Source organism: Phasianus colchicus, chromosome 13, assembly GCF_987193195.1.
Source record: "Phasianus colchicus chromosome 13, bPhaCol1.hap1.1, whole genome shotgun sequence".
Lineage (NCBI taxonomy): Eukaryota > Metazoa > Chordata > Aves > Galliformes > Phasianidae > Phasianus > Phasianus colchicus.
In genome coordinates, this window is record NC_143448.1 from 2,274,493 (window position 1) to 2,289,443 (window position 14,951).

Sequence of the window (14,951 nt, forward strand, 5' to 3'; positions counted from 1 at the left end):
GGAGTCACATTACTGCCAGAGCGAGACCGAGATTAATGGGCTTTACTGTTGGGAGGCTTAAATGTTAGAAACGATGAGTCAAATGCCTCCATTGCAAACTTGGCTCCAGAAGAAACCACCACCCTATAAGTAGGGTTTGCCCTGGCTGCTTTGGCTTTGGCCATAGAGGCTGTACGCAGCCAGGTTTTCAATACGTTTCCTCACGGCCAAGGAGGGAAAATGACACGAGTGGAGCTGCTCGGACACGGCTGAGGCGGAGCTGAGCCCCACAAGATGTGGGGATCTGCACAGCGTTCTGTGCGCGCCATGATGCTGAGGCGGCTCTCGGCTTCTTCCCTTAGCAGGAGGTGCGCAGAAATCCCTCCCTCAGCGCCTTGCAGCCCTCCTCAGGCTTTCAGCACCCACTACGAGAAGCCGCCTGGCTTTCCAGCAGAGCTCGCTGTGGCACCGGGCCCACGGCCCACGACGGAGGGTCGCAGAGCTGCGTGCGGGTGGGCGGCAAAATGGCGCCGCGCCCCTCCTGCTGCCGGCGGCGCGGACGGAGCCGCGAGGCCTCGCCCGCCACAACCGATGGCCGCGCTCAGAGTAGGGCATGGGGGGGCGGGCCTCGCGCAGTCCAACAGCCAATAAGAGGGCGGTTGAAGCTGCGGGAGCCAATAGGAGGGCGAGCGCGGCTTGATGGGCACGAGGAGAGCTGAGAGAGGCGGGAGTGCCGCCCTGAGGCGTTGGCGGCGCTCTGAGGGCCCGTGAGGCGGAGAGGTGAGGGCGGCGGGATGTGCGAAGGGACAGGAGGGAAGGGGGGCTGAGAGACCCGAAATGGGAAAAGTGGGGGCTGAGGAACGCTGAGGTGGGAGAGGTGAGGGCACTGGGCTGTGAGATGTGGGCAGTGGGGCCCTGCCAGGGCTCGGGGTGCAGCCGGCCCCCCCAGGCCGCGGGCCGTAGTGGTGGCTGTAAGCGCAGCGCGGTGCTGCCCCTCCACGCCTCCAGCCGTGCCACAGCAGGGCAGAGCGCCTTCCAGCCGTGCTCAGGACCTTCTGGTCCTGAATCGTGAGTTTGTACGCCCGGAGCTGGCAGTGTGAGGTGAACAAGGGAACCTCGAGCCTTGTGCTTGCTTTATGGGAGGGCCCAGGCTGTGCCGTATTTGGCTTAGAAGTCTGCTTGTTTGGATTCTTATTGCTCAAAATTGCTTCACGTTTATTGTCGGCTCCATCTCTTCACCGTTGTCCTCTCTCACTGTCTAAAATTACAGGGCTAATTCTCATTACTTGCTCCCTAAAAGCTTTGCCTGCGTTCTTAAGAGTGTAGACAAAAGCAGTGTTTCCTCCTGTGTTTTCATTAAGCTTTTCCTAAGAGCACTGAAGTGCAACAAACTGACTGCTGTCTGAATGGCAACCATGGGAACTTTTTGAGAGAACGAGATCTCAGCTTCTGCGGTGACTTCATGAAGTCATAGAATCTGGGTTGCAAAGGAGCACAATGCTCATCCAGTTCCAACCCCCTGCTGTGTGCAGGTCGCCAACCAGCAGCCCAGGATGCCCAGAGCCACATCCAGCCTGGCCTTGAATGCCTGCAGGGATGGGGCATCCACAGCCTCCTTGGGCAACCTGTTCCAGTGCCTCACCACCCTCTGGGTGAAAAACTTCCTCCTAACATCCAACCTAAACCTCCCCTGTCTCAGTTTAAGACTGTCCCCCCTTATCCTATCACCATCCACCCTTGCAAAAGGCTGTTCTCCCTCCTGTTTATACGCTCCCTTCAAGTACTGGAAGGCCACAACGAAGTGTTAGGTGAGTTCATGGGCCTCAGCTGGGTATGACAGAACCAGCAGTCTGTGATCTCCAGGTGTGTGTGGAAGGTCTCTGTCTGCTTAGAAACCAGGTTTTGTTACAAGCCTTCAAATCCTGTGCTAACTGGACTACTTGGTTTGTTCCAGCCCAGCTGTCCTCATGGCCCTGAGACGTTTGTGATACCTTTCTCATTGGTCATCAGCTCTTTCCTGTAAGGCAGCGTTCTTGGCTGCAGCTGCTGGGCGCAGAGCCTGGCATTCCCCAACCAGCCTGGGTTGGCTCTGGCAGTGACTGAACATGCAAAGAGCAAAAATGCTTGAGCCTCAGATTGAAATGTTAAAACAACTGAAATAAGCCTCTTCACGTAATCTCTTTGAAGGTGCTTTTTGGAGCAGCACAAGGGTGCTCTGCTTCTAAAGTTCTAAGCCTCTGAAACATTTGGGCTCTGGAAGGACTTGCATTCCTGCTTGGTGGATGTTGATCTAGCTCTTGCTGCAGTTCAGATGATAGCTTTGCAGGTTTATCAGGAAGTTCTGAGAGCTCTGCCTTTTGGGTTTGGTGATTTTTATTGCTGAGGCTTCTTCCATTTGTGTGTCTGTAGGCACGCAAGTCATCTCAGCAGTGAGGTCAGATGTCAGACTTCTTCATGCACAAAAGCCCCCAAACCTGCATCCAGGTTTTGACAGAAATTTAGGTCAGGTAGATGCAGATGGAGCTTTATGTTCATGCTGCTACTGGCGGTGTTTTTCACTTCTCTCTTATATAAACTATTTGTAGTCCTTGAGAGCTGATCCTTTATGTCAGCCCACCCTCCCCCAGTGGCCTCAACATACTTATTAAGAAATACTCTGATGACAGAAGTCTGTGAGTTATGTATGGCCTGTGAATGGCTGAAGCAACTTCTGCAAACTGTGTGTTGGAGGAGGAGGTCTTGATCTGCTGAATTTAGCCATGCTGTGCAGGAAAGGGACTAAAGAAGACACTTTTGTCTTGGAGATCAGAAAGCAACGAGGACTGAGAGATGCAAAGCTCTGGTCCACTCACATTTGAGGGAAGTACAAGCAGTGTGTCGGGTCATATAGGGTTTGTTTTTAAAGTCAGTTTAATGGAAGGAGAAAAGAAAGGGAGGCAGATTTCTAAGCTCAAGGTTAGGATATAAAGATAGTATTAATAAGATCCTCCAAACTAAACAGAGTCTTATCTTAGTTTCTTTTTTTTTTTCCTGGTAGTAATGCAGCATGTGGGTATGGCAGTGGATGGTTGGTTGTGCAGAGAATAGGATTGAAATGGTAGCAGAATGACTGGGTTGGAACAAAAAGGACCAGCTGATCTCCTCCTGGAATATGGAAGAAGTTACCACAAAATGCTGATAACAGGGATTTGTATTGAATCTATTAAGTCAGGGCTAGCAACAAAACAGAGAACAAGCTGAGCGTACAACAACAGCAGTCACTGAGTGTGGAAGGAATTAAATGAGCCTTAAAGCATTTGTGAATGTTTTTTCACGTGGTTTGCTCCATGGCAGGTAGTGTAAGAACAGCCTTTCCCATAGAACAGCATTCTGTCAAGGCAGAAAAGTTTGGTGGTTTAATCTCTTCCTTGCAGGATTTATTATGGGTCAGATGGAAAGTTAACGACTGTGTCAAAGGGATGGAGGTTTATGCAAGCATGACAAGATGGGCAAAAAAACTGGTGAAAGGAAGGGTGTGTGTACTGTAGTGAAAGCTGGGTTGGAAACGGGAGTCATGGGACACACATTGCTTCTCATCTGTGACCTTGGCATAAAAAGTAAGAGTATGCTGATGACCAATTTGTGATGAAATGAGGCTGGGAGACATGAGCAATAGCAGGAGGAGGTGGGTAAATGTATTACACTATTACACAGATAAACTGTGAAACTTGAAGCTTGTATGATGGAAGAGTTGGTGTGAGCACGTGTTGTGATAAAGTGATGGGCAGAATTTGTGCTTTGGGTTCAGCAGTTTGGGGAACACAGCTGGCTGGTGGCTGTAGGAATGTGGTTGGAAGGGTGATTGTAGCTCTAAGGAACAAAATGCTTCCAGCTCACTTGGGAAATGTTGGTGCCGTTACATCTGGTGTTATGCAAGGCTTCACACAGTAACAAGTGGAGCCGTGTTAAAGAGGTGCTTCAGGCAGGTCTAGGGGATGGTCAGGGGAGGTGCATTACGGAGATGTGACATACATGGGGGGGATTGGCTGCAGGGATGGTGGGGGGGGAATTACCAAACCTGGAGAGTGAGCAAGTTGCAGCAAGGGTAAGAAACCCAGCTGGCTTAAGGTACAGATTGGGGAACATGGAGACTAGGTAGCTTGATGCCAGTACCTGTTGTTCTGGTGTGTGTGAGGATCCAGGAGGTTGCTTCCAGTCCTGCGGCCTCTCTGCTGTATGACAAGTTCTTTGAATTGGAGTATTTTTCTTCCATCTGTCTGGCCTGCAGAATACAGCAGTTCTGACAAAGATTGCTATTTATAGGAACTTCCATGTGACCACGCGAGAGGAACAAGATAAAAAGCCTGAAGTCAGTGCTGCCAATCCTAACGTGTCTGAGCTTCTAGATGACAGCTTTCCAGTTTAAGTATTGCATCCAATACAGGGGAATCCCTTCTAAGACCTTGTCTTGACAGAGAAAATGAAGTTAATCATGAAACTGAGAATGAATTATTACTTGTGGCTTGATTTAGACCTCATTTTACCCCAACAGAATTGAGTTCAAAGCAGCAATTTTTACTTTTTGATGTTGTGATAAAGCTGTAAATAATTGAGTCAAGTCAGTTCAGCCGTGAACTTTTACTTAATTGGGAGCTATCTTCAGACTTGTCTTGTTTGATGCCTGGAGTCACTGCTTTTTTTTCTTTTTCTTTTTAAATATAGGAAAAAGTACATAGGGAGCATGGGGGGAGACCTGAGTGCTGCTGTGTTTGGAGGCGAGGGTGGATTTCTAGGGAGCTGGAAGGCTCACACACTGAGCCCATGTTGCAGGTGTAGGGAATTCCTGTTATGTCAGTAACAGGACTTCTAAATGCAAACGTGGAGGAAATGTTAAAATGAAACATTCAGAACATGACTGTAAGTTGGAAAACTGGGCAGATCTGTGCCTAGCGGGCATCTCCAGGAGCTGCTTCTCAGCACTTCAGTGTGCTTTGCTATCAACCTGAACCAAAAGAATGGTTAATTCTGGATATCTGAAGATGACTCAGAGTCTGGTGAGAATTCTTAAAAGTGGAAAACATGGCTGACATGAACCAATATCTGGCTGACTACAAAATCAGGGTACAAAACATTTGTAAGTGATCTTGTATGAAGAACACATGGCTTAGCTGAGGGTCCTTGGGTTCAGCAGGTCAGGGGCTGCACAGCTTGGTTGTGCAGGTCCTGCTCTGCTGCCTCCTTTCTCCTGCTTTGTTTCACCGATCTCTTTCCACTCACTGGTGGGTTTATGGTGATCCCTTGCTGCTGACTCCTACTAACTTGTCTCCACCTGTTTTTGCATAGGCTCTCAGTTGCTCCAGCTGTGTGATGCCTTTTACCTGGCTTCCTGCTCTTCTATTAGACTCAACCAAAGTCAGATGGAACACACTGTGCACCTCAACAGCGCATGTTTAGGAGAAGAGCTGAGTCCTCAGAGCTTAGTACCTTCATTTTGCTTTCCCTCCCCCACAGCACATCTTAGCCTAAAGGCCCTTTACAAGACAGACAGTGTCTTGCAGCACTAGGCTGGGTAGAGGCATTCTGTGCAGTAATGTTTCTGCATCTTTAGCCTCCTCCTGGTTAGTTTCAAGTATGCTTGGTACAACCTAGAGTGTGCTGTATAAGCTCTGGATATCATAGAATGGCCTGGGTTGGAAAGGACCACAATGCTCATCCAGTTTCAACCCCCTGCTATGTGCAGGGTTGCCAACCACCAGACCAGGCTGCCCAGAGCCACATCCAGCCTGGCCTTGAATGCCTCCAGGGATGGTGCTTATTGTTGACATCTGGTTAGGCTGTGGGTGGTGTTTAGTTGAGGACAGTGGTTTTTGTGCATTTGTAGCACTAAGGTAAAGAAGAGGTCTTCTGCTGCTTGAGCACTGGGAAGTGGGAACTGACATCAGCACCCCAGGGTTCTGGGCTCAGACTCTGCCTGTCTGTGCTGACCCAGCTTTGAGTAGGGCTGATGCTTGTGGCAGATGGCTGGTATGTATTCAGCTCTTGAGAAGCTCATGATTTGTGATGGTAACTTGTGATGGTAACTTGTCCTTTTTGTGTTGGTTTCTTTTTAAAGAGACTATCTCAGAATGGAAAACTCCCCTACGCTGACTGCCGAAGACCCCAAATTCAGTTATGCTATTGCTACAGCTGCTCTGTAAAAGAGATGTGTGGTCTCTCCCATCCAAAGGCTTGAGCTGAGCTGTGTTCCTGCTGCTGAACATACTTTCTGTTTTCTCTCTAGGTTCAGTACTGTGGCTTGCTGTTTCGCCACGAGGGCTGGCCCCTGTGCATTCACGAGAAGATTGTAGTCCAGCTGGCATCCATTGACTGGCGAATCTTGAAGCCTGGTGACTTCTACCTGCAGGTGGTTCCCTATCTGAAGAAGTCTCCACGGATCGTATTGAAGTGTTTAGCAAAAGACAAGCATAATGTAGAAGAAGTTGTGATTCCAGAAGTTTCCTATACCTCTATTTTTACTCTGGAATGGTTGAGTACTATCAATGGGGAGCGGATGGGTATAGCACTGGAAAATTGTTTACTGACCACTGATGATAAAATATTTCGTGTTCCCTGGGATAACGTGGTTAATCCGGAATTTATAAATAAACCAAAAATAATTGAAAATAATATTATCACTCCAGAGACAGCAGGGAAACCTTCACTTTTGTGTCTCCCCATGGACCATGCTGAGCGCAGCTTGCCAGACCTAGAATCTCAGTGTCTACAGGAACAAAGTCCAAATTGCGACAATCTGGTTGTTAGCAGCCCAGCTCCACAGTTAGGTGAAACTGTTGTCAATGGTGTGTGTTCCAGTCCTGTTCCTGAAGAGGATTTGCAAAGTGACCTTGAAGGGGAGTACGTTGAGCTTGCCCAAGTTTCACTGCCCCGGTTTGGACCACAGGCAGGCTCCTTAACCCAGTCACTGGCTTTAAGTTATCTGACTCAGCCTAGGACAAGAGTGAATGCGTCTAAAGGCAAGCACAGATTTATTGTCATTCAAGACAGCACCTACTCCAAGAACTTAGTTCACTCAGCACTTATGCAAAAGGAGCACTGTCAGATGGACACTCTGAGCACTTCTCCAGGAGTTCTCAAAAATGTAATTCCTTTGGAAAGCAACAAAACAACGGCATGTGAAGAGCTGTCTCCAGAAGGTCAGCTGCTGTCAGGTGCTCCTGGGAGTATGGGAAACAGTTTTCCTGCAACTGCAGCTCCTTCTTGCAGTGCAGAAGATTCCTGTGTTGCAGAGCAGGAGGCCTGCAGTGAGTGCTCTGTTGATTGGCAGTGTGCGCTGTGCAGCAACGGTGACGTGTGTGCTGGAGATGGTGTCAGCTGCAAAGCACAAATGACTGGTTCTACTGGAAACATGGAATTAGAAAGCGATGGTTCTAGCATAAATCCTGGTGTTGAAATGCTGGAGCAGAGCCCAGAAACAAATCTAGATGCTGCTGCTGAAAAGGAGGTTATGGAAGAACATGGAGAACTGCTGACAGAGCCTCAACATGAAGTGAAACAGGTGGATCCTTCTCTTGGGTCTGTCCTGGGGCCTTTGGGATTGCACTGCACACTGAAGGAAGGTCCCAATGCTTCCTGCCAGAGTGCTGGTGAAAGTACTGCGCCAGTCCAGGCCACTGCATTGCCTGCCATACCTGAGAGTTCAGCTGTGGGTGTGGAAAGAGGCTCTCCTTCAGGGAACATGACAGATGCAGCAGCAGTCCGAGCTTGTTGTGCTGATCAGGAAACAAATCGTAGCTCTCCAGTAAATCCTCCAGAACAGTTGAACCAAGGAGAAGTAGGTGAAATAGAGCTGGGAAGAAGAGAGAGCCCTGAGGATGTCAAAGAGATTGAACAAGTGCAGGCTGTGAAGGAGCATCAGAGTTGCTGTAGTTGCTGTTCTACTAATGCTCCTGTGGATGGAGTGCTTTCAGATGGTGAAGAGCAGGAGGTCCCTGCTTGTCAGCATAAGGGAGCTGAAGATGCCATGCTGCTCCAAACTGCACTGCCAGCAGAGAGCAAGCAGGTGGCAGAACAGTCAGGTACCAGTGGATCTTCACTGGGTCTTGACACTCAAGCAGAAGACTCGAGTCAGTTTGGAAGCCTCAAATCTGGAGAGAGGTGTGGAGATCCACGAGGATGGACAGAAAACCATGGCCATGAAAGTGAAGTGAACTCTGTGCTGAACCCAGAGTGTGTTTCAACACAGGACTTGCAGGGAGGGGAGGAGAACCAAGACAGTTTTTCTGATGTGGACAGGTCAAAGGGAGTAGCCTTAAAAACACTGGAATCCATTAAAGAGGAGCTGGAGGTTGGACCACTGTCCTCAGGACCTGCTGAGGGGAACATAGAGCCCACTGCTCTGCACTCCCACCCAGAGGCAGTTCCAGAAGCATCATCTCCTAAAGGTACAGCATCTGGGTGTCTATGTTAATCTGACTGATAACATAGGTAGAAAGCAAAGTGCTTGAGAGCTACTGCTGGCAAGTATCAGGAGGCTTTGGGTAATAGCACAAACCACAGGAAAGTGATTAGGTTGTCATTTTTTGTGGCTTGAAATTAACTTTCTCTTCAAAGGTGGATTTATTGCAGTATTTTGTTCCACAGATTTATGTTATTATGGAGCAAAGTTGGGGTGATGGCTGGTGATCTCCACCTGTTGCACTCACTGTGTGTGCATTATGGGTGCACGCAGTAGGTGTGCATGAGAGCAGAGGGTCTGACTTTTTGGAGTAGAGTGGCTGTTGGAGGGTGACTGACAAGATGAAGCAGCAGCGGTTGGCACAGTCAGATACTGGCTATGGAACATGGCTGAAGATCACCAAATGTGTGTGTGTGTGTGCTGCCAGCTGCTGCAAGAGGCGAGCTGCGGAGTTGAGGGATCCCCCTCCATCTCACCCCCCCTCTCTCTTAAACAATATGTCTAAGCAGCTGTTGCCCAGGCTTCTTAATGCCTCACTGCTGTGCTGGAACTGTTCCCCTTGAGAAGGATCGATGCTGGCAATCCAGGTCTTTGCCATTTGTAGCAGACAGTGTGTAGTCCCACAGACGCAATGTTGGCTTTGCCTAGCTCTGCTGAGTCTGGAAAGCTGGAGCTAGATCTGTGCATCACACTGAGATACGGCGGGGGCGGGGGAAGCATGCCATTCCAGTTCAGCAGCTCGCATTCCCTGAGACCCCTGGCTAGGAAAATTATCTGGCTTGAAATGTGAGGATGCTTGAAAGGGTTGGAGGTGCAGATGCACGTTGTTGGAGCATGTCTGGGGAGCAGAGCTGGCAGAGATGCGTGGCTGGTATCTGCTTGGATGCAGCGCTTTGGCTGCAGGCATAGTTGTTACTTTCTGAAGTGTCCAGAAATCACCTTTCACCAGAGACCTCTATGTGACCTCTCCTAATGGAGAATCTCCATTCACGAATGGGAAACTCCTGCTTATACCTGCACGAAATAGGTTAATTCAGTAACTAGGCAGGCCCACTGTTGCTGGGCATCTCTGATACTTTTGAACAAATGATGGACATCTATTTTCTGGGAAATGAAGAGGTCAGCTCTGATGTTTCTGAAGAGCATCCAAAACCACAAGCAGCAGAAAGAGGTCACGATCTGCCCATCCATGGCTGTTTGGGAGATGTGTGCCCAGTCAACAGAAGAGGGGTTGGCTGGGTGGCTGTGGGGTTAAGGCAGGGGGCAGCTCAGTATCCCTGAACACTGGGGGTATTTCTTAAATACTGTAGTGATAAGAAGTTTAATCTGTTACATTTGACTGCTTGGAGATCTAAACAAGTTATTCATCCCCTTTAACTCTCAGAAATATTGTAATAGGAAGATTATCCAGTGAGAAATTAGACTGTGAAACAAAGGTCCCAGGCGCAGTCCTATGGTGCTTTCCTCCCCTAGCTGCTCAGTCTGTAGGTGAGCTCAGCTCTTGGTGCCTGGCTCTTGCTGGGGCTGTTTTGTGCTGGGGCTGCTTACTGGGGTTATTCTGCCCAAACTACATATAACCACAACCCCAATCTTCCCATGTCTAGTTCAGATCTGCAGTGCCCACCTGGGGAGCAGTGAGCAGGCACACATTCTGTTCTGTGTGAGGCATTTGTGGGCTCATATTAAGGTGGGTGCTGTAGGTCAGATCAAAACTCCCTTTCAGATCTGCTGCATCTGAGTTTGCTGTATCCACAAATTTTTCCTCATTCTTCAATTCTCTCCCCTTCCTCCCACTCCCATTCACAAACTGAGCTTAATTTATGCATAAATTTGACCTAGCTTGGAAAGATGTTGAGTAAAATGTGACCTCGTTTGAGTTGGTGGCTTAAAATTTACATTGGTTCCATTTACGGAAAACCTACTTCATGTCTTTTTCCTTCCCTAGTGGCTGACTTTAAGTGAATTTTGAAACTTTGCAGCTCTCCCTGGAGGAGAATTCCTGTATTTTGGGAGTGGAAAATAACCTGACAGTCAAGAAGTTTGCTGAGGAGCCACCCAGGGGTGGATTCAGCAGCACCTGCTGGGGCGTTCAGCTGCCGCTCAGTGTTCCTGCAGGGTGTTAGCATGGATGATGCTAATGCTGGGGCAGTTTGCAGGAGAAATGCTAATGTCTCTTTGAAATGCACACAAGCAAATCCTCCTCTCCCGCTTCCTTAACCTCAGGGAAAGGTGGAACCTGCAAACATGGCAGATTCAGCTGTCCCAGTTCTCAATTTGCTTTTTGATGTAATCCTCCGCGTTCTACAGTTTCCGCTTCGGTGAGTGCCTCCACCTCAGACTGCAAATAGCAAACAGTGTGCTTGGGCTGCTTCAGGAGAGCTGGGGTCTGCACACCTCCACGGGGCCTCTGTTAGGGTAGGGTGGCTTTGGTCAGGGCCTGTGTGCTCCAGAGGCTGCACAGCTTTTCTGAGGTGGCCTTGGCACCACAGCCATGCCTGGTGGCATGAATGAAACCCTTCTCTCTCCCAGGGTTGAGAAGCTGCTGCCTGTTCCTAAGAAAGCTCCAGTGCAGGGCTGCTGTGTGCATTTGGGTCCTTTGCTTGTTCGGTGTGGTTCCTTCAATGTAGCCATGCTCCCTTTCTCATCTTCTTTGAATGCCACCTTTATGTCTTCTTTAGAGGCTTCCTTCATGTGATGCAAATTCCCTTACTACAAATAGCATGTGTGCTTGTTGCCAGGCCTTACAGCCTCCTGAGAACGTGTTTTCCCACGGAATCTACCAGCCTTTAATGTAAAACATTTGGGCTGTGATTTCTACGGCCCGGTGGTCCCTGATCCACGAGAGGTCTGTGTCCCTCTAAATCCCACCTCAGGAAGATACGATAGCAGTGCCCAAAGTAGTGACCTCTCTTAGTGGAAAACAGAGGCTGAACTGCAGTGCTGGGAACAGAAGTGAGCCCTGCTGTGTCCCAGAGCGGTGCAGAGGCTTCAAGCCATCACCCCAGCAAATGCCATGTGAGGTCCCAGGTCCCTGAGAGGGATGTTAGCAGGGTGCTGGGCTGCACTCAGTCGCTGCTTCGGGGCACAGCCCTGCAGCCCCTCCTGGCTCTCCCCTGTTGGGTATTTCTGCATGCTGAGCCCTGCTCCTTGGGGGCACTTCTCTTACCCACTTGAGCAATTCTGAAAGCAGTTTGGGCTGAGCCTCAACCTGCAAATCTCCTTCGCTGCTGAAACTTGTATTGAAAGCCACTTCAAGGACTGCTTTGTTCCTGTCCTGCTCTTTAATGAAGTATTGGAATCTGTTGGTAAATAAACTGAGTCAAGTGTCAGCATTGTTGATGCAGCAGGAAGGTAGGATGGTTTAAGTCAATTTTAAATAGCAATTAAAGTATGTGACTTCATAGCAAGCAAATAAATGCTCCCCTCTTATTTTCTCTAAAGGGAGGTTGATTTCTATTGGTAGATACTGAAGTTCCATGATTTGCAGAGAAGTACAGCCTTTTTTCTGCAGCATGTGCCTCTACCCAGCGGTGAGATAGCCTGGCTGTGTGCTTAGGATCCTGAAGACACGCTGCTGCCTTTTAATTCTCACCATGCTGGGAAATGGGGAGTAACATTTCTCCCATAGCAGGGAGAATTCTTCTTCTCTCCAGCTACCTTTACATGAAAATTGAAACTCAAAGTGGGAAGAAAACTGGCGTTAATTTGTATGCAGTAACAGCTAATTAATTTTGGAATCAGATGAATCCGATGACTCGTTGTTTAGAGCTGAAGTGTCAGGGATATGAAGTGTTTTCTCCAGTTCCCAAACGGAGCTGATTGGTCTTGTCCTTCTGTTCTTCAGGATTTTAAAATAGATTTCTGCCATTCAGGCTAACTGTTAATTAAAAAAGTCTGGACGAGCAAAACGAGGTCTCTTTCCTGGCTAATTCCCAGCTGATTTGTCAGCCTCCAGTCGGCTTTGCATTTTCAAGAAGCAATCTGCAAGTGGTGTCGGGGGAGTAATTCTGCTCGGCTGGAGCAGCTCTCCCTGTCAGAAGCTGCTTTATCACTTTGCAGTGCTCGTGCTGCTGGAGCTCTGCCAAGGATTTGTGCAGCTCCGGACTTGGGGCTGCCAGCAGACACGTCCTGCTCCATGCATTACCTTCAGCAATGTTCTGGAGTGCAGTAATCCTGCTCTGAAGTGAGCTGTTAGAGTTTGAAAACTTCATGATCGACTGTTGTTTTTTTTTAATTGCTGCAGCATTCATGTTATGACAGGTTTATACATGTGTGATGTGTGCTGTTGGCACGAGGACTGGGAGCTGCAGGGTGCTGGGGGCGCGTTGTCCCTCCCCAGTGTGGGATTTCCTTGGGACCTTTCTGGGTGGAGCTGGGCTCCAGGTTCTGACTGCTGCTTGTCTTACAGGCATGGTATCGGATGGGGCAGAGGTGGTAAAAGAAGCATCTGGCACAGATGTCTTGAAGCCAGCAGATAAAGCCTGTGCCCTGGAGGAAACCTCAACACCTGTTAGTCCCCCCAGATCCCCAGCTCCTGGGGCTGCTTGGGGTGGCCGGTCTGCACCTTCCATAGTCAAGGATGTGAACCCTGAAGTGCTCAGGAGTGGAGTTGCCTGCCTGCCTGGTGAGTAGCTGAGTCTGAACGTATCTGGGGAGTAGGGCTGCTGGGGGGGCAGAGGAGAGACGCCAGGTTTTCAGTGCTGCTGTCTCTGCCAGTCTCATTCTTTTCATTCCAAACCTCTCCTGAAGTAACAGTTCAGAATTCTCTTACAGTTTCTGAATGGGAAGGGCAGGAAGTAGAATTTCCCTCCCATGAAAGTCATGTTTGCTTGCTCCCTAGAGTCTTAAAACGTTAACAAAGCACGTATGAGTCAGAAATGCCAAATCTGTAGGCTCATACCATTAGTTCAAAAAGAAGAGTAAGTATCCAGCTAATGATATGGTGGGCCTGACATTAGACCTGGTCAAAACAATAGGAACTTGATTCACTTGGTAGATAATTAAAGGATGAGAGCATAGAAGAGGCTATTTGACAGCGCTCTTGTAAAACCAGTTTTCTTCTTGGTAATTAGAAGTTTGGTTGATTAAATGTAGCTCCTTGGGTAGAAAAGATTTCTCTAACGAGTTTGATTTCATTATGCAGAGTGTTGAAAGGAACATCCCAATGCAGTGTGGATGAGCAACGTGTGGGATGAACGATAGCGTGGCTAAATAGCATCTGACAAAAGTAGCTGTGATGGGAGGACTTCCCAGAATTGTTCTGCCGGGATCAGCTGTAGGTCAAACCTTATTCAGTGTTTGTATCTGATATGGCAGCAAATATTGAATTGCTGCAGTTAAAATTTCTGGATGGGACAAGTTTTGGCAGAGTGGTAAACAAAGCTGAGGCTGTTGGACAGAGCAGCCAGGATCATTTGGAGTGCAGGGCTCAAACAAGAAGTCTTTGTGTTTAACCAGATATTTACTTAAACAGAGGAAGTGAGGACTACCTCTTCGGAGCTGCTCCAGTGAGAAACAGCAGCTGCTCACTCGAAGGGTCTGCTTCCCTGCTGTCCAGTGTGGGGCAGGAAGGTGCAGCATTCAGTGAGCTCAGGAGCTACCTTCGTTTTGGGAATTGCCTGAAGAGCAGAGAGGAGTGGTTTGGATGTTCTGATACCTGCAGGAGGGGCAGAAGAGGGAGACAGCCTATCTGGTACCTTGAGGGTTGTCTTGTGGTGGGAGACTGGCAGTGCTGTTAACCTCCTAAGGTGACTGAGATTAAAAAAAGCAGCCTTGTATGGGGAAGGAGAAAAGGGAAACAGGACTACTTCAGACTTCTGGAAAAAGGTGAGGTGAGAAACCAGGTGCAGGGCAGACTTATGGTACCTGCAAGTACATAAATTAGCATCAGCAGGTAAATGGCTCTGCTCATCAGCATGGGCAGTCTTATGATGTGTATGTCAGCCAGAAAATTAAGCCTTTTATAGAGAAACCCACAGGCCTTGCTGTAAAAGAAGCCTAACTATGGGACCTGCTGCTCATAGTTGTCACAGGTTCCTGCCACACAGTACAAAGAAAAAGTCAGAAGCGTTCAAATACGGGTTGGAGGGATGTGTGTTTGGAGTGAGTTGAAGGAGCGAGGTTTGCACTCGATGCGTTCAGGGGAGCTTTGGTCTGAAAGAACAGTGATGTGGGATTGATTGTTGTTTCTTCTCTCCTGTGAGGATTGCCCACTGACATCCAAAAGGAGATGCCTGAAAACACGTGCACCACTCAATTAAATGCCAAATGTTAGACATCGGTAATGAAACACTGATTGCATTAGAGAGGATAACTTTTATGACAAGTAGAGAATAAAAAGTAATTAATAGAACTAGTAGGTGATGGAATTAGAAACTTTCCTTTTAGGAGTGTTCCATTCCTGTGTTCTGTTCTTGAATCAGCTGGTTGTGTCACTGTTGCAGACCTAGCCCTGGTGCCTTTGTTGCTTTTTTGATCTAGTTAGGTTAATTTTCTAGGCTCACATGTGATAATTAATTAATCAAGTTCTGGTGGTGCC

At 48.4% G+C, this 14,951-nt stretch overlaps 1 protein-coding gene across 9 annotated transcripts in view; it reads left to right on the forward strand.

Annotated features, from left to right (window-relative positions):
• The window catches only part of PLEKHG4 (pleckstrin homology and RhoGEF domain containing G4), a 79,831-nt gene that overhangs the window by 16,575 nt on the left and 48,305 nt on the right, over positions 1-14,951 (forward strand). For all 9 annotated transcript variants that reach the window (XR_016470824.1, XM_031615288.2, XM_090149767.1 and 6 more), the window contains exons 3-4: positions 6,239-8,399; positions 12,822-13,037. Coding sequence is in view for 8 of the 9 variants with exons in the window: in XM_031615288.2 (XP_031471148.2) it covers positions 6,239-8,399; positions 12,822-13,037 (2,377 nt within the window). In the remaining variant the exon portion in view is untranslated. The remainder of the gene's footprint in view (positions 1-6,238; positions 8,400-12,821; positions 13,038-14,951) is intronic.